Source organism: Amblyraja radiata, chromosome 20 (genome assembly GCF_010909765.2).
Source record: "Amblyraja radiata isolate CabotCenter1 chromosome 20, sAmbRad1.1.pri, whole genome shotgun sequence".
NCBI classification, from domain to species: domain Eukaryota; kingdom Metazoa; phylum Chordata; class Chondrichthyes; order Rajiformes; family Rajidae; genus Amblyraja; species Amblyraja radiata.
In genome coordinates this window covers 36,567,359-36,587,661 of record NC_045975.1, presented here as the reverse complement: position 1 = coordinate 36,587,661, position 20,303 = coordinate 36,567,359, and the positions used below count along the sequence as shown (strand labels likewise).

Sequence of the window (20,303 nt, the reverse complement as noted above, 5' to 3'; positions counted from 1 at the left end):
AAGGTCCAGAGGAGGTTTACAATGATCCCAGGAATTAGTAGGTTAACATATGATGAGCATTTGACGGCACTGGGCCTGTACTCGCTGGAGTTTAGAAGAATGAGGGGTGACCTCATTGAAACATACAGAATAGTGAAAGGCTTGGATAGAGTGTATGTGGTGAGGATGTTTCCACTAGTGGGGGAGTCTAGGACTAGAGGTCATAGCCTTAGAATTAAAATACATTCTTTTAGGAAGGAGATGAGGAGGAATTTCTCTTGTCAGAGGGTGATGAATCTCTGGAATACTTTGCCACAGAAGGCTGTGGAGGCCAAGTCAGTGAATATACTTAAGGCAGAGATAGATAGATTCTTGATTAGTACATGTGTCAGAGGTAATGGGGAGAAGGGAGGAGAATGGGGTAGGAGGGAGAGATAGATCAGCCATGATTGAATGGCGGAGTAGACCTGAGGGACCGAATGGCCTAAACCTTATCCTATCTTATGAGTCTGATTTATTTTGGTAACACCCACATCAGCAGCATTAAACCAGGCTTCCACTCAATTTCCGCAAATTAATAATGATAGAGTGGTAGCAGCTTTATAGAAATTCCTGGTTATAGTCACATCACACATCATCTCCCTGGTGGCTATTGTAAAATATGCAATTTGGAGGCACAGTTCCATTTGTAAAGAAATAGCTTCCTACACCTGTCTGAGATTAGAAGCTCTCCAGGGTTAGGTAATATGGTAACTGGATTTATGTCTTACTTTCTAGCAAAACATTAAGGTGAGTTTAAGTTCCTGTGTTCAAATAAACATTGAATTGTTACAGCACAACATTCAATGTATAAATTTCACTGCAGCTCCTAATACAGCAATCCTGTCAGTCTCATTCTTTGGGGCAGCACAGTGGTAGGGTTGCTGCCTTACAGCGCCAGAGACCCAAGTTCGATCTTGACTACGGGTGCTGTATGTACGGAGTTTGTACGTTCTCTCTGTGACTGCGTGGGGTTTCTCCAGGTGCTCCGGTTTCCTCCCACACTCTAAATAAGTACAGGTTTGTAGGTAAATTGGTTTCTGTAAATTGTCCCTAGTGTGTAGGATAGTGCTAGTGTCCAGGATGATCCTTGGTCGGCATGGACTCGATGGGCCGAAGGGCCTATTTCCACGCTGTATCTCTGAAGTCTAAAGTAAAGTCATCCCTTCCTTTTCCCAGGATACCTCATAGGTGTTGCCTGACAAAACTTGAATTTATTCCTAATGTTGTATGCTATTTGTGTGGAGTTTCCATGTTCTCCTTGTGATCCTGTGGGTTTCCTCTCGGTGTTCCGATTTCCTCTCACATCCCAAAGATATGTGGTGGGTAGGTAAATTGGCCATTATAAATCTCCCCAACTATGCTGTTAAATGGTTGAATGAGAATTACTGCAGAATCTGTGTAAATGGTTTATGGTCAAAATGGAATTGGTGGACCAATAGTTTTCATACTGTAGGTTTGTTTACGACAAAACAGGGTATGCCTCTGAAATAAACTGGTTGCCTCATTTTAGGTCATAGCAAATGTTTGCAATCAGTAAGTGTTAAAGGAACAACATTTCAAAAAAGTAAGTTTATATTTTATACTTACTGCACTGATACAGCTTGTTTATCTTTAAAATATCTGTTTTGGAAAATCCCATCAATTGTCCAAGATATATATTTGGATCTGGTTTTGGCACAATAGTAGGTAAACCAGGCATTTTGGAAAAAGCGTACCTAAATGAAACAAAAAGTTTAATTCCATTTTTTGAATGGAATGTTACTGTTCCCATATTAGAAATAACAGATAGTCGGAAAACATTATTGAAACATAGAAACATAGAAACATAGAAAGTAGGTGCGAGAGTAGACCACCAGGTCCGTCGAGCCCGCACCGCCATTCGCTCATGGCTGAACACTAAACAGACACACTTACCCACAAACAGTAGACACAAGACACAGAACACAAGACACTACCCTCCCCTTTATACCGCTATCACCCCTCTCCACCCCAAGAACCTCGTGATCTCCTGGGGGAGGCAAAAAACCGGATAAAAACCCAGGTCCAATTCGGGAAAAAAATCCGGGAAATTCCTCTCCGACCCCAATCCAGGCGATCGACACTTGTCCAGGAGATCACTCAGGTCTTACTATACTAACCATACCTAGGTCCATATCCCTGCCCTCTCCCCGTAGCCCCTTATCCCCTTGGCAGCTAAAAAACCATCTATTTTAGTCTTAAATATATTTAAAGTTTCTGCTTCCACTGCTCCCTGGGGCAGTGAATTCCATAAATTAACCACCCTCTGGGTGAAGAAGTTCTTCCTCATCTCAGTTTTAAAAGAGCCCCCCCTTATTCTGCAACTATGTCCCCTAGTTCTAGTTTCCCCGATCATTGGGAACATCCTCGGTGCATCCACCCGATCAAGGCCCCTCATGATCTTATATGTTTCAATGAGATCGCCTCTCATTCTTCTAAACTCCAAAGAGTAGAGTTCCAGCCTACTTAACCTTTCCTCATATGTCAATCCCCTCATTGCAGGAATTAATCTTGTAAACCTTCGCTGCACTGCCTCCAGGGCTAGTACATCCTTTCTTAAGTATGGACCCCAGAACTGTACACAGTATTCCAAATGTGGTCTCACTAATACTGTGTACAGCTGCAGCAAGACCTCCGTGTTTTTATACTCAATCCCCCTAGCAATAAAGGCCAAAACTCCATTGGCCTTCCTTCATTATTGAGATTTCTTTTCTTTGATAAGGTTGATAATTCAGAAAGGATGCAGCAGTTTGGATGGTGCTTGCATGCACATTCGTACAATGGTATTAACTGGTATTGTAATGCAAGGTTAGTTGATTTGTATAATATTTTAGCAGAGCACAACATATAATGGCCATTCACAATTCAGCTACATACATTTTATGAGAGAGAGAGAGGGGGAGAGAGGGAGAGAGAGAGGGAGAGAGGGAGAGAGAGAGGGAGAGATAGGGGGAGAGAGAGGGAGAGAGAGGGAGAGAGAGGGGGAGAGAGGGAGAGAGAGGGAGAGAGAGGGAGAGAGAGGGAGAGAGGAGAGAGGAGGAGAGAGAGGGAGAGAGGGAGAGAGGGAGAGAGGGAGAGAGGGAGGGGAGGGAGAGAAGGGGAAGAGAGAGAGGGAGAGGGGGAGAGGAGAGGAGGGAGAGGGAGAGGGGGGGGGAGAGAGAGAAGAGGAGAGAGAGAGGGAGAGGGAGAGGGAGAGGGAGAGGGAGAGGGAGAGGGAGAGAGAGAGAGAGAGAGAGAGAGAGCTCTTCCAGGCCGCTTACTGCCCATAGACAAAGAGGGACTGTGCCCACAGTAGGAGGCAAAGACTGACATACCAGGACATCCCAGAGACTGCCAGCATTATCTCTTAAAGCCCAAAGCTGAGCTACCTGGATAAGCCTGACACTACTAGTGTCTCCTCTCAAGGCAAGGGTGAACTTCAGGGAGAAGCCTGAGATCGTCACGCCTCGTTTGAGACCAGGACTGAGCTGCTGCGATAAGCCCAAGATCAGCAGCGCAAGTGCACATGGCCCTCACGACAAGAGACAGTGCCCCCATGAAATCCTAGACGTTCCTGTTTCTGTAAATAAAATATACCATGTGAGTTCACCTTAGAGTGAGTGTCGGTATGGTCACTGCCAAACCAGCATCATCCCCGATGCCACACTTGGTACACATGACAATAATAAATCCAATCCTACCCTTTCTCAACTCAATATGATGCATATAACTAGCCCGCCATCCGAGGTATAGACCTGTTCCTAGTCACCCATCAAGGCTCTCTAGAGTTATAGAGGCACAGCATGAAAACTGACTGTTCAGCACACCAAGTTCACGCTGAAGATTAACATTCATTTACACTAATCTCATTTTATTCTCTCCACGCTCCCATCAATCTTCAGAATCTACCATTCACCTTGACATTAGAAGCAATTTATATTGGCCAATTAGCCTACTTTGGCATGAGAGAGGAAACTGAAGCACTGGTTGTGATTTAGCTAACAGCATCATAGACTCAAGGGCCTGTCCCACTTGGCCGTCATTTGTGCGTAATATACGCAACATCATTTACGCGTCACGATGCACGCGTCGTGACACGCACAAGATGTGCGCATAGTGTCATGACATAGGCAGTGACGCGCGGCATTGCAGGATTTTGTGATGTACAAAATCTTTGTGCGCCATCTGCGTGACGTGCAAATGACGGCCAAGTGGGACAGGCCCTTAACAGTACCAAGAGAGATAATTATGTTAATAGTTGTAAAGTGCAAGTTGTGAATACTTGAATTAGAGCATTTTTCTTGCAAGGTTCCCTAATGAAATACTTTGATTGGACTGATTGATTCCTCTGGATATATTGAAAAGCATAGCTACAGCCAACAATCAATATGCTGTCTTTCATCGTGGCAGAACATTTTTCTCAAGCTAAGGAAGTGATGGGTTGTTTTTTTTTGCTGCTCCATTGCCATACTATGAGTGCATAGAGTACTATGTCTATGTACAGTTAGACAAAAAGCTGGAGAAACTCAGCAGGTGAGGCAGCATCTATGGAGCGAAAGAATGGGTGACGTTTCGGGTCGAGACCCTTCTTCAGACTGATGTGGGGGTGGGGGGGGGGCGGGTAGAAGAAAGGAAGAGGCGGAGACATTAGGCTGTGGGAGAGCTGGGAAGGGGAGGGAAAGGATGGAGAATGCAAGGAACACCAGAAATTGGAGAAGTCAATGTTCAAACCGCTGGGGTGTAAAAATACCCAAGCGAAATTTGACTGCTGCTCCTCCAATTTGCGGTGGGACTCACTCTGGCCATGGAGGAGGCCCAGGACAGAAAGGTCGGATTCAGAATGGGAGGGGGAGTTGAAGTGCTGAGCCACCGGGAGATCAGGTTGATTAATACGAACTGAGCGGAGGTGTTGGGCGAACCAATCGCCAAGCCTGCGTTTGGTCTCACCGATGTAGAGCAGTTGACACCTAGAACAGCAGATGCAATAGATGAGATTGGAGAAGGTGCAGATGAACCTCTGCCTCACCTGTAAAGACTGCTTGGGTCCTTGGATGGAATCAAAGGGGGAGGTAAATCGACAAGTCTAGCATTTCCTGCGGTTGCAAGGGAAAGTACCAGGGGAGGGGGTGGCTTGGGTGGGAAGGGGTGAATTGACCAATGAGTTACGGAGGGAGCGGTCTCTGCGGAAAGCCGAAATGAGAGGAGATGGGAAGATGTGGCCAGTGGTGGGATCCCGTTGGAGGTGGCGAAAATGTCGCAGGATTATCTGTTGTATGTGAAGGCTGGTAGGGTGGAAGGTGAGGACAAAGGGGACTATGTCCTTGTTACGAGTGGGGGGATGGGGAGTGAGAGCGGAGCTACGGGATATAGAGGAGACGCTGGTGAGAGCCTCATCTATAGTCAAAGAGGAGAACCCCTCCTCCCTAAAGAATGAGGACATCTCCAATCCCTTGGTTTGGAACGCCTCATCCTGAGTGCAGATGCAGCGTAGACGGTGGAATTGGGAGTGGGGAATAGAGTCCTTACAGGAAGCAGGGCGGGAAGAAGTGTAGTCCAGATAGCCATGGGAGTCAGTGGGTTTGTAGTAGATAGATAGATAGATAGATAGATAGATAGATAGATAGATAGATAGATAGATAGATAGATAGATAGATAGATAGATAAATACTTTATTAATCCCCTTATTCAGGGGAAATTCTGATGTCCTTGCAGCACACTAATAAAAATACAACACAGTATTCATAAAGAAATTCAACACCAAAACATCCCCCCACAGTGATTCCCACTGTGGGGGAAGGCACAAAGTCCAGTCCCCATCCTCTTGTCCACCCATAGTTGGGCCTATTGAGGCCTCCACAGTCGCCGCCACGGCGCCCGATGTTCTCGCCGGGTGATGGTACTCCGGCGTCGGGAGAACCCCCAGCGGCTTGGGGTGCCAGGAACGGCCGCCTTCCCACCGGAGCCTGCGGCTTGCAAGCCAACAGACCATGGCAGACGGAGCTCCGCACACTGTAGATCTCGGCGAGATGTAAGTTCAACGTCGCAGCTGGCCGCTCCGCAGAACCGCGGCTCCACGATGTTTTCCTCGGCGGTACCAAGCATACTGGAGTCCCAGCGCGGCGACCCAGGAAAGGCATCGCCCGCTCCGCAATAGCGCTCCAGCGCTGCACTGCCGCCAAAGCCGATGTTCTGCGCCGCCGCCGCCAACGCCGACGTTCTGCGCCGCCGCCAACGCCGATGTTCTGGCCAGGTCCCCTCAGGGAAACGTCGCTCCAGGACCCGCTGGTAGGCCGCGAGGACAGGTCGAAGACGCTGCTCGGAGGAAGGCAACCCCTCCGACCAGGTAGGGACTTAGAAAAGCAGTTTCCCCCTTCCCCCCCACACATAAAAGATTTAGACCCCCTGACTGTACACTTAACGAACTAAAAATAATAAAAAAGAAGGGGAAAAAACGGACAGCTGCAGGACAGGCAGCCGTTCAGGACAGCGCCTCCTACAGATGTCGGTCAATAGTCTGTTACCTGCGATGGAGATAGAGGCCTAGAAACTTTAGGGCGGTGTTGGAAATGGTCCAGGTGAATTTGAGTGCCGGATGGAAGTTGGTGGTGAAATGGATGAAGTCAATGAGTTCTGTATGGGTGCAGAATGTGGCACCAATGCAGTCGTCAATGTAGCGGAGGTAGAGTTCGGGGATAGGGCTCGGGGATGGGGATAATACTCTTAGTGGAGCCGGTCCTTACCCTCAACAACATTTCCTGCCTGCCTCTTTGTAGGGTACGTCGAACAATCCTTGTTCGAGGCGTACCATGGCCCTGATCGTGACCTTGACATCCATACTAATCAAGAATCTATCATCTCTGCCTTAAAAATATCCATTGACTTGGCCTCCACAGCGTTCTGTGGCAATGAATTCCACAGATTCACCACCCTCTGACTAACGAAATTCCTCCTCAATCCCTTCCTAAAGGAACGTCCTTCCATTCTGGTCCTAGACTCTGCCATTAATGGAAACATCCTTTCCACATCCACTCTATATAGGTCTTTCACTATTCGGGAAATTTCTATGGAGGTCCTCCCCTCATCCTTCTAAACTCCAGTGAGTAAATGCTCTGTGCTGTCAAACGCTCATCATATGTTAACCCTCTCACCCTTACTCAAGTCCTGGGATCCTTTTCCTTTCCAGTAATTCCTCCAATTTACTTTCAAATGCTATAACTTAATCTGCTTCACTATTCCGCCTGTTCAAGAGACAAGAGTATTCCACCTGTTCAAGAGTTCAAGAGACAAGAGTTCAAGAGACATTTATTATCACATTGGTACAGTGAGATTTGAATTATCATACAGCCATATGAATAAAAAGAACACAATACACGACAGAATTTAACATGAACATCCCCTCACAGCAGAAACAATGTTTTCCACTGTGAGGGAAGGCAATAAAGTTCAGTCCTCTTCCTCTCTGTTCACCCGTGGTCGGGGCCTAAGGGTCCTCCACAGTCATCGCTACGGGCGGCCCGATGTTTCAGGCCCTCTCGCCGAGATGATCGGAGCTCCGGCGTCGGAACGGAGACCGCAGCTCCCGAAGTCCACAAGCCCAGCTGGACGGAGCTCCAACACTGGCGATCCTCGGCAATGATCCCAGGCTCCACGATGTTCAAGTCAGCTGGCCCAACACTCCGGAGCCTCAACACGGCGATCCCCAGTAAGGCATCGCCCGCTCCGCGATGATAATTCAGTGCTGCGCCGCCTCTGAAGCTCTGGCCGGTCTCCAGCAGGAAAGGCCGCGCCAATCCAGATGGTGGGGGGGGGGGGGCGAAGATGCGACTCGGAGAAAAGAAGCATCCTTGACCTGGAAGTGACTCCCACCCCCCACCTCCCCCACATAAAAAGGACTGAGAAACCTCCAGGAACATACTTTTAAACAGACTAAAAATAACAAAAAGGGTGAAAGAACGTACACTGCTGGCGAGGCTGCTGTGCGCGCGTTACCCGATAACGATTCCAGATCCCAACTGCCTAAAAATGTTTTCGTCCTTTTCCCAATCATGTCAATTCAACATTCTTTGGTTCTCCACCTTTCTACCAATGGGAACTGTTTTGCTCATTCATGATTATAAACACTTGTAACAACTCCCCCTCAACTTTCTCTGTTCTAAGGAAAACAACTCCCAGTTTATAATGTATCCCCATAATCAAAGTGTCTCACATGTGTAATAACTCTAAAACATTTCTCTAATCTGTAAGGTCGTCACAACTTTCTTGAAATGTGGAACCCAGTAACTGGAGTACATCAACCTGTTTTCATGAAGGCGGCAGCTAGCTCCTTCATCTTGTGGACATTGAGGTGCGATTGTTGTTTAGATACCATGTTATTAAGGTCTCTATCTCCTTCCTGTACACCGTCTCACAATTTTTCAAGATCCAGCCCCACAACAATGGTATCATCTGTAAATTTGTAATTAGCGCAGAATTTGGCTGCACTCGTGAGTATATAGAGAGTATTTAAAGCGGCTGAGATCACATCCCTGAGGGGCACCAGTGTTCAGAATTATAGTGCAGGATAATTTGTTGCCAATCCTCACTGATTATGGCCTAAGAGTCAGGAAGTCGAGGATCCAATTGCAGAGTGGGGTGTTCATGAGTTTGGAGATGAGCTTGATTGGGATTATGGTATCTATACTTATAAAACTCTAATCTTGGATGTGTATTTATTTGTGTGATGTTCATGTGCGTTTCACATCTTCTCGAAAATACGACGCGCTAACGGTGAAATTTTTACATATTCCGATAGAGATTTACGCCATGATGTCAAAAATTGCCTTATCTGAAAATTTCATGCATTATTTCTCGAGTTATTTATGAAAATGTTCAAAAATTTCAAATAACTTAGAAAATAAACGAGATGGTCTCGCTGATGACGTCACAATGGATCTGACTGCCTGCCTCTGCTCGCGCTGTGAGTGATGTCACCCCTGTTCTGTCTTCTGTACTTCTTGGCTTCTTAACTGTCACTTCTTTAAATTTGCCACAGCGTTTTAAAACTGCTGCTCAGGTCGTGCTGCGCGCTCCGCTGGGCTCTTTGAAGTTCTTGAACATGGCGGTGGTCGTTATCGCCGCGTGGGCGCGGGGCAGCATGATGGGAAGGTGGCTATGGCGGCCATTTCTCCCTATGGGAGAGGCCGTCTATGGAGGCCTGCGATTCCTCTGTCGATCACAGGGACTCGGGGAATCGTGACGCCTTTTCCTTGCTGGTGATCCCGATCCCACCTGGCGATCTCTGGCTGTCAAGGGGGACGACCTCCTCACCATCTCCCCCGCCCGATCGACTCACGCGAGTGGGTGGGCTTCCCCTCGCGGAAGCCACGATCGGCCGGCCCTCCGCTGCTTTTGACCGTCCTCAGATCGCTCCGGGCGTCATTTGTGTCCACGCCGGCCGCAGCCTCGCTCGGGCCCGGCACCTGGTGGGGAGGCTGCTGCTCTACCCCCTCTCCGGGGCAGAGAGAGAGAGAGGGAGGGGGGGGGAGGGAGAAGGACAGTGGGGGGGAGAGAGGGGGGGGAGAGGGGGGAAGAGGAGAGGGTGGGAGTGGTGAGGGGGGCCTCACTCGGGTCCACGCCCACCCGCAGCTTCGCTCGGGCCCGGCGCCTGGTGGGGAGGCTGCTGCTGTATGACCTGGGTAGGTGCTGCCTCTACCACCTCCCTCTCTGCCCCCTCTCCCTCTCTGGCCCCCCCCTACCTTTCTGCCCCCCCTTCCTCTCTGCCACCCTCCGCCCTCTCTTCCCCGCCTCCCTCTCTGTAGGTATGTTACAATACTTACCTTCAGCTGTGCTGCAATTCTGCCACTGGCCTTGTGTGCGATTTTGGCGCCTTTGAGGGGGGGGACGGGGTTAAAACGCGTTTTTTTCCTACCTTGTCCTGGAATATATTTGGTTGGAGTTCAAGTTTTTGCTGAAGAATCGTTTCGACGGGCGTTCTGTGTATTTTATTTTAAAATCGCCTGACAATTTCAGGGCTGGAGCAATTTTAAAATCAGCTTCTAAAGCCGTCAACGCTGACAACGGGGACGGATTTCAGGACAGGTAAAAGAAAGCCGTATATTTTATGTATAAAAGTGGTCCTTAAGATGCCTTTAATTCACATTTTAAGTTGCGAAACGATGATTTAGTCCCCATACGAACCGGCAGAATTTTTCCTGCCGTATAGGGACTAAATTACCACAAACCGCAACGTTCCAAATGATCGCGTTCCAGAAAAACCCACTCGCAAGATGATTTAAATGGCCATTAATTTACAGGTATTAAACATTAAATTCCTTCCATTTGGCCTATAAATCCATGACTGAGATTTTAAAATTATGTTATATTGTGAATTCTTGCGTGAATGTTATTTGGACACTTAGGCTATTTAAAAATGGTTAATCTATTCTTAAGAAATTGATAGATGTTTAGATCTAGTAATTGAATTTTGTAATTAGCTACACTTAGGTAATTAACTAATTATATGCTTTAATTTCAAGTCATCTAAGTAAGATGGTTTCATATTTGTTTCAGAATGCTTCAATCTATAATAACTGAAATTTTCTTTCAGTTCTCTTAATTTTTAAGAAAGTTATGGGCTTTTGACTGTCCTCGATCACAGCTTTTGTGTTAAATCAGTGGAAAAGCAATAGGGAACAAGATGCTAATTTCCGAGAATGAAAATGGCCATGACTTTTTTAATACTGAAGATATGAAAGTGAATTAGGTGTCAAATTAAACTTCTTTTTATGCTTTATCTGATGGGATAAATTACAGACTAGATTTTTAAAATCTCAAAATTTTGAAACATTGCTACTATCTGCACCCCTTCCCTCTTTGCCCCCCCCCCCCCTCCCTCTCTATGGACTGGCGAATATTGGGACCTATGGGTGAGTGGTGGAGTATTGTGTTTGGGAACCAGCCCCCCACCCCCCCTCAATCTCTACCCCCTCCCTCTCCCTCTCTCCCTCTCTACCCCTCTCCCCTCCCTCTCCACTCCCCCCTCTCTAACTGCGCCTGCGCAGTTGGTGGTTATGCGTGAGTGGATAGGGCGGGGGATGGGGGTAAAAGGAGCGAATTAATAATATTAATATATCAAGGGGGGGGGAGGATTAGTGTGTGTGGGGGGTGTATGTGTGTGGGGGGTGGTTAGTGTGTGTGTGTGATGCCGAAGGCTGCCCCCCCCCCACCCCCCGCAACCGCGCGTTGAGGGGATGGCGCCCAACGGGTCCCACTTGGTCTAGTTGTCAATAAATAAGAGTCTGATGTGGGTATCCTTGTTTTCTAGATGTTCTAGGGATGAATGTATGGCCAGGGAGATGGTGTCGGATATGGACCTTTTGCAACAGCAGGCAAATTGCAGTGGATCAATGCTGTCTGGAAAGCTAGAATAAATGTGCACCATGACCAGCCTTAAAGGACTTTGTGATGGTGGATTTCATAGCCACTGGACTATAATCATTAAGGCATGCTACCTTTGACATTGGGAAGATGTGGTCTTAAAAGTGGTGGGAACCTCAGAATAGAGCAGATAGAGGCTAAATATATCTGTGAATAGTCCTGCCAGCTGGTCCACATAGAGTCTGAGGACATGCATGGACTCCATCTGAGTCAGTTGTTTTCTAGGGTTCATTCTCAGGAAGGCTAATCTGACATAGCTATGATTGTGAGTACAGGTGCACCCAATAGTGTTGGGGTGGGTGATGTAATTCTGCTGACTTTCGTTCAATGTGAGCAAATAATTAATTGAGCTTGTCTGGAAAGGACATTATATTCACAGCAATATTGCTGGACTTCCCTTTGTAGGCCGTTATTGCATGCAACTTGCCACGATCATTGGGTATCTGGTACTTTAGCTTGGTCTGGAATTCCGCCTTGGTGTCCTTGATGGCTTTATGAAGGACATATATAGATTTCTTGTATTGCTCAAGATTCTTCTTCTTCTTCTTGCGTATGGCGTACACAGCCTGAAGTTCTAGGACAATTTGTTCTATTTGATCTAACTTGATTGTGCATGCCAGGTTGATTGCATTCGTCAAAACAGGGTTGTGAAGGTTGCAATCTCCCACCCCTTGCTCAAGATTGTTTGACTTGAACACTCCAGACTTGGACTTCACATGAGAGTGAACATCACAGTTCATCCATGGTTTCCAGTGAGAGATCACTTATTTTTTTCTTTTTATGACACAATACTCTACACATATACTGCTGAAGTATGTGATGGCAGTAGATAGATGGAACTGTGGATGGTGGTTTACAAAAAGACGTAAAGTGCTGCGGTAGTCAGCAGGTCAGTCAGCATTTAAAAGGAACATGGATAGGTGATGTTTTGGGTCGGAACACTTCTTCAGATTGATTGTATTGGGGGTTGATAAGGCTGGATGAGAGTTGTGGTGGGACATGATAAGTGGATTCAGATGAAGGGGGGTGGGAGATTGATTGGCAGATGGTTGAACAGAGTCGAGAGATGAAAATAAAAAAAGTTTGAGATAAGGAGATAACGAAGCGATGAAGCACAAAAATGTGAAGCCAGAGGAAGAAACATAGTTGGAAAGGGACGCGGGGCGAGGGGGGGTTTGTCGAAATGGGTGCGTATTTAGCTGGGGCACAGAGAAAGGGGAGAAAAGTTTGTAGCTTAGTTACCTATATTTGGAGAATTCAGCGTTCATACCGTTTGTTTGTAAGCGACCCAAGCGGAATGTGAGGTGTTGATCTGCCTCCTTGTCCTCTCCTCCTTCTGCGTGTAGCTTCACTGGCAATGGAGGCGGCCGAGGACAAAAAGGTCAATATGGGAATAGGTAGCAGAGTTAAAATGGTTAGCAACCAGGGTCACCATGCCTTGCCAGACCAAGCGTAAGTGTTTGGTGAAATGGTCGCCTCATCTAGGGTTGGTCTTGTTGAGGTAAAGGAGCCCACATCAGGAATATTGAAGGCAGTAGATCTACTAACCCACAAACATGCCCTCCCCCCCCTCTTACCCTACCTGGAAGCGTACCAATTTCTCATTTTCCCCTTCGTCCCCATCCCCTTCCACATATTCCTTCCTCTTGCTTAATATTTTGAGTCTCTTTGCATCCTTATCTCACACTTGTTTATTCATCTCTGGCCCTCTTAGATCAACCATCTGCCAGTCAGAAATCTCACTAAACTTTATGCATCTATTATTTGTCAGACTTTAACCCACGCCCCCACCTCTTCCAGTTTACTTTCCCCACCTACAATCAGTCTGAAGAAGTGTCCCAACTCAAAACGCCTATACATGTTCTCCAGATATGCTGCCTAACCTGCTGAGTTACTCCAACATTTTATGTATTTTTCTATGATGGCAGTGGTGTACTGATTTAGGATGGCCAATAAGTCTTGAATATCCAGTCCTTTCCAGTGCCGCTTCTATCACTTATCAGCTTGCCCAATATCTCAACTGCATTTTATTTTCAGAAGACTCCAGCAACAATGTAAAATATTAATTTAGTAATGAGGCCATTATCTAGATAGAGTAATCAAGTCAGAGAAACAGGGACTTTGGCCCAACTTGCCCATGCCGACTAAGATGCCCCATCCACACGAGTCGCACTTGCTTGTGTCTTTTAAATGTTGTTATAGTACCTACCTCAACTACCTCCTTTGGCAGCTCGTTCCATTTACCCACCACCTTCTGTGTGAAAAAAGTTGCCCCTCAGGTTCCTATTAAATTTTTCCTCTCTCATCTTAAATCTATGTTCTCTGTTTCTTGATTCTGCTACTCTGGGTAAAGGACTGGCAATTACTTTATCTAATCCCCCATGATTTTATACACCTCAGTAAGATTACCCCTCATCCTCCTGCACTCCAAGAAATAAAGTCCCTACCTCTCCCTATAGCTCAGGCTCTCACGCCCTGGCAACATTCTTGTAAATCATCTCCGCATTTTTTCTAGGTTAACAACCTCTTTCCGATAGCAGGATGACCCAAACCGAACACAATACTCCAAATGCAGCCTCACCAATGTTTTTTACAACTGTAACATAACATCCCAACTTCTATACTCAATACTCTGACTGAAGGCCAATGTATCAAAAGCCTTCTTGATGTCACTTTCATGGAACTATGTACCTGCATCCTAGATCCCTCTGCTCTACAACACTCCCTTGCTCTATACTTACTTTAGTTAACCATCTTCGCTATTTATGATACCACCCACTTTAGCGTCACCTGCAAAATAACCAATCATGTATTCTATATTCTCATCCAAATTGTTGCGTAAACCATAAAAGCAATGCACCCACCACCAATCCGAGGCACACCATTATTCACTGGCCTCCAATTCGAATAACAACCTTCCACCATCATCCTCTTTCTTTCAATTAAGCCAATTTTCTACTAGTTCTCTCCTGTAATCTAACCTTCCAGAGCAGCCTCTCAAATGGAACCTTATCACATGCCTTGCACAATTAAGTGCAGAAAGACCCTTTGGATCTCTTTTTAGAATCTATGCAACAAATGACATTACTCGGTGCATTTACACATGACAATGCGTTGATGTGTGGCAGCATTTACAGCTTTTAAAGTTCTCAAGCTGAATTTAGAAAGCAGCATGGTTCATGCAGAATGCAGTGAGGCTTTGGGGAACAGAGAGAAGTGCGCGGATGAGGAATTGGCTGGTGGAAAATAACAGGGAAAAAGTGTAATTCTTTATGATAGACAAATAAAAAGGCAGACTTTTAAATGGTGAGGTATAAATGAGGTACCCGGCTGTCCCTGTGCAAGAATTGCTAAAGGTTAATGTGTAGCTGGAGAAAGTAATTAAAATGTTAAATGTTACGTTGGCCTTTATTCTAAGAGAATTTCATACAAGTAGAGACACCGTGCTTCAAATACGGGGCTCAAGTAAGACTGCACCTGCAACATTATGTGCAAGTCTAATCTCCCTAACTGAGGAAGGATATATTTTTGATAGATGGAGATGAATAAAAGTTTGCATTGTTTTTTTTTTGATGGAGGCTTTCTTGTTTGAGGAGACATTAAGCAAAATCGGGCCTATATCTCAAACAGCTTGAAAAGTTAGATGCAGGGTTGAGCTGTCACCATTTTAAAATAAAGGGTCAGCCAATCAGACAGAGATTAGATTAAATGTCTTTACTTAGAGAGTATGTTTAAAGACAGAAAAGATATATTAAGGGAATGAAGGGCTGGCATGAATGTAAGACAGTGCTACTGAGTTAAATGATGGTAAAACAGGTACACAAGACCAAATAGTCAACACCTGCTCTATTTTCTATGACTCTCTATGTCTTTTGCCAAGATTAAAATCCTGATGTTCACGTATGGCTCAGCATCATTTTTCATCTGAATGTTGCTCCTGTGAAATGCATTAGAATGTTCTTAGTTCAGAGATACGGCATGAAAACAGGCCCTTTGGCTCATCGAGTCCATACAGACCCGCGATCACCCGTACACTAGTTCTATCCTACACACTAGGGACAATTTTCAGAAGCCAATTAACCTACAAAATATGGATATCCTGCACAGGTACTTCTAATGTTGTTGAAAATAATCAATTTTCAAACTAAAGGCACACACTGCAGCAATATACGTGAACAGTCTTAATTCATTTTCTGACCACCAGATGGCGCCCGCAAAGGCTGCCTCGTTAACAGTTTGTCTCGTCCCTTCTTTGTTGTTTTTTAGTATGTGCTAAATGTATGTTTTAGTGTTCTTTAGCTCGTTTTATGTGGGGAGTTGAGGGAAACTTTTTTTAATCTCTTACCTCGATGGAGATGTGATTTTTTTTTTCTGTTTCGTATCTCCGTCCGCACTGTGGCCTAACATCATGGAGCTGGTGGCCTCTACTGGAGACCGACTTTGGGAGCTCCAACCGCGGGAACCTGTGGACTTAACATTGTGGAGCTGGTAGTCCCTGTTGGGGATCGACCTTGGAGCTCCAACCGCAGAAGCGTACGGACTTTGACATTGTGGAGCTCGCGGTCCCTGGTTAGAGACCGGCTTCGGGAGCTCAAAGCCGCAGGAGCTTCGATCGCCCCGACACGGGAGCTTCGATCGCCCTGAAGCGGGTGCTTCGATCTCCGGCTGCGGGAACTTCGATTGTCCCAACTGCGGATGGTTCGACTGCCCCGACCACGGGACAATAAAGAGGAAGATTAAACTTTATGGCCTTCCATCACAGAGGAATGTGGGGAATCTGCTGTGGTGGATGTTTATGTAAACTTTTATGCAGTTGTGTGTCTTGTTGTTTTTTTAAGTATGGCGGTAAGGTATTTTGAGTTTCATTGTATCTTAATTGGTACACGTGACAATAAACAAACCTTTGAACCTTTGAATTTATCAGCTGTCACAATTGCTCGTTTAAAGCTATCTCACAATTACTCATATAAAGAAAAAGGAAACATAAATTGGTATCTTACCTTCCAAAATGCATAATTGAACTGTAATCATATTCTGTCACCAAGTTATTGGATTTCTTTACATTAAAGTTGTGCTCAAATCCTGTAAAAATAATTCAAAATACTCTTTTTTACTGTATAAACTGTGTTTTATACATCATGCTTTACATTATCAGATATTACTATTATTTCATCAAAATATTATAGTGACATCAATGAGACTGTATAAATCAATATGACCACAATATAAAACAATTATTAATATATGGCTTTTGTTTATTTTATTTTATTTGTATAACTTTATTAATCTGGTTACTTTATTGGTCGGATGATAAAAGAAAATACGCAGAGAAAGGTAAGGAGTATAATTAGAAGAAAATATTTACTTGTGATCCATAAGATTCTTAATTATTCACTGTGTTAAGTACAGATAACACCATTGAGTTCAATTATGTAGCAAATATTAATGATATTATGATTAGTAGAAATAGAAACATTAAATTAAATTAGGAATAAATGTTAACAAATTTAAATGTGTGGAAAATCTGTCAGATGGATATAAGCATATTCATGGGGTCATCCATTCTGGATGTAATATAGTTGCCTAAAAATTGGATCACCTAGCTCTGGTTCTTCTATTACGGTGTGAATGAAAATTGTTAACCCAAAATAAACTGCATTTCTAACCACTAATCAAACGATCTAACCAAATGATCAAACTTGAGAGAGTGCAGGGTAGATTCACCAGGTTAATTCCCGGGATGGTGGGACTGACATATGATGAAAGAATGGGTCGACTGGGCTTGTATTTATTGGAATTTAGAAGGACGAGAGGGTATCTTATTGAAACATATAAAATTCTTAAGGGATTGGACAGGATAGAGACAGAAAGTTTTTATTGATGTTGGGGGAGCCCTGAACCAGGGGTCACAGTTTAAGAATAAGTGGTAGGCCATTCAGGACTGAGATGAGGAAATACTTTTTCACCCAGAGAGTTGTGAATCTGTGGAATTCTCTGCCACAGAAGCCAGTGGAGGCCAATTCACTGGATGTTTTCAAGAGTGTTAGATTTATTCTGACATATTCTGAGTATTAATTATCTATAACAATCTTAGAAACATAAATACAGAGTAGGAGTAGGCCATCTGGACTTCTGCATTATTCATTAGAATATTTTACTTCAGTGTGACTACGTGAAGACCCTGCAAGCACGCATGCGCGTCATATCGTCTACGCGCATTGCACTAGTGACGGGCGGGGGAAGAGCGCTCCCGCGGCAAAATTGAACAAACGGACCTAGAAGGTAAGAAAAAATGTATTCTAAGGTCGTATTTCTTCCCCTTGCTGTGTTTTGTGTTTCAGCACTTTGGACAAGGGGAAGAAAAAACGGGTCGCGTTTCAATGGCTGCGGGGAACTGTGAAAGTTCCGACAGCCCGACAGCCGAGGGCGACCAGCGACACCTGAACCGCAGGCTGCGGTCCAGTCACTCAGCACAGCTGAGCCCAGCACGGCGAGCTGTACACCCGGAAACAGCGCAGCGGGCTGCAGGCAAGCACAGCAAGAATCGGTCCGGCCGATAGACTCGGGGAGTCAGGCCAGGAGGACGCGCTGCCCAAGGGCAGTGGAAGTGACCGTCTGGAGCGGTTGCTGAGGTCCACTTACCGACTTCAACTCTGCTAAGCCGAATCCAGCGCCGCGAGCTGTACAGCTCGAATCAGCGCAGCGGGCTGGAGGCAAAGCCCAGCAGGAGTCGGCCCGGCCGATCATACTCATCTGAGTCCGGTCGGAAGGACGCGCTGCCTGAGTGCAGCAGAGGTGCCGCCTCTCCCGCGTAAGCGGTTGATGGAGCAAATGCTCCAACGTGACTCGCTCCGGGAGATGGAGCAAGCTCACTATGGGAGTCTTCGCACTCCCATAACAGCACCTTATCGAGGGCTGTAAAACAATGCATCTCCCTCGACAGATGGGAGCATTGTGGACCAGGGCAGGGCTGCTCCTGAAGAAGGGGACGTGGCTGAAGAAAACGGCAGTGTGCTGGGTGTGCAGGATCCTAAGGAGCTACTGGGAGTGGTCACCAAATTTGCGGATCACCGGAATCAGGAGTACCATTGCAGACCAAGCTGGCGGCCAGCATCGACTACCTGTATTTCCATCCTCTGCAGGAACAGGTTGTTAACGAAACTACGGAGAAGTATATGCCTCCTGTGAACTTTACTTCGTTAAAAGTGCCTGCAGTAAACAATGCGATCTGGGGCTACAGTGGGACTGGCATAAGAACCCAGGAGGTCAAACTACAGAAGATTCTAAAACTTCTGACAGAGGGCAAAACTTCTGACATTGGTTGCTCGTTCAGTCGATGGTACAGAGATGACGGACACCCAGCAGGACACTGACATTGCTCCGCAATACCCAGTATGAAATCAATTGTTTGCGAGAGCACAGTAAACCTGCACTAAACCCCAAATTTGCAGGGTTGTGCGAAACAGCTGCAACACAACCGCAGATACTGCAGTTTGGAAGGGAAACTTGTCTAAACAAGTAAAAGAGCTCGACGAAGAGTTTAAAGCCGTCGGGCTCATGAGGGCGTCATCAGCAACGGGCAGACCACACACCTCAGACGGCAGCACCCCTATGCATCCACCAGCAGGCATCAACACCAGGACGCTGGTGAAAGCATGAGGGCCGCGCAGCAACCACAAAGGTCCTTTTTAGGCCAAGGCCCAGAGCGACCCTCATGGAAAACATGCCAACCCCGCACTCCGGCACCTCTTCCGCAGAAGATGAAGAAGGGGACGTACCACCGGCAACCAGGGAGGTAGGTGCATCTGGTTCCTTCCAGAACACAAAAGGTGTAGGACCTGTACTAACAGGGGGAATGTTACACTTGTGTTGGGAGGCATCAAGGTTATTACCACTGTGGAAACATTGTTACTGCCAAACAATTAGTTTCAGAGGGATACTTCATGGCATGCATTGATCCAAAAGATGCATACTATTCTGTACCCATACTAGGTATCATTGTCGATACCTAAAATTTAACTGGATGGGGCAACTATGGCAGTATATAGCGTTGCCTAATGGGTTAAACTTCAGCCCCAAGACTGTGCACCAAGATATTAAAACTGGCCTTGGCAATACTTAGGAAACAAAACATATTGTCATGGCATATCTTAATGATATATCAATTGTGGGGGAAAAACCCTGGAACTAGCTAAATCAGCAGTTTTAGCTACCAAACATTGTTTGAAACTCTGGGGTCCATCATCCATCCAGATAAATCTAAGTTTACGCCATCCACAACTACGGACTATCTGGGATTCACTATTAACATTATCCACATGTCTGTAACATTGCCAAAGAGTAAAGCAGCAGACTTGGTGGAAGCCTGCAACAAAATTAATTGTTACAAAATAAACCATCTATCAGACAGGTGGCAAGAGTAATTGGGAAACCAGTAGCAGCATTTCCAGCTCCTCAGTTTGGACCTTGCATTATTAAAGCTCAAAAAGGGGAAAAGTGCAAGAGCTAAAACATCTTGGAGGTCACTTTGATCGACCTATGCAGTTACCAGCCAAAGCAATTTCGGAGTTACAATGGTGGAAGGGAAATATTTGGCATAGTTCCAGCCCCATCATTATTAGTAACCATCATTCACATTACAAACGGAGGTCAGCGCTCATGGCTGGGGAGCTACTAACACTATATCCAGAACTGGTGGTAGATGGAACATTAGGAATCATCATTACTAAAAACACTGGGTATAAATTATTTAGAGATGTTGGGTGCGTTTCATGGGCCAAAAGCCTACTGTTCACAATGCACCACCTGCATGTCCACCTACAAATTGATAATACCACAGTGGTGGCATATATTAATCATATGGGTGGAAT

General features: G+C 45.7%; 1 protein-coding gene across 1 annotated transcript in view; it reads right to left on the bottom strand.

Moving 5' to 3' along the window:
- Window positions 1-774: 774 nt before the first annotated feature.
- LOC116984414 (high choriolytic enzyme 1-like) overlaps window positions 775-20,303 on the bottom strand; it is a 39,947-nt gene continuing 20,418 nt past the window's right edge. Inside the window, exons 5-7 of the mRNA XM_033038567.1 lie at window positions 16,434-16,507; window positions 1,609-1,736; window positions 775-782 (exon numbers count right to left, since the gene is read on the bottom strand). Coding sequence (XP_032894458.1) covers window positions 775-782; window positions 1,609-1,736; window positions 16,434-16,507 — 210 coding nt within the window. The remainder of the gene's footprint in view (window positions 783-1,608; window positions 1,737-16,433; window positions 16,508-20,303) is intronic.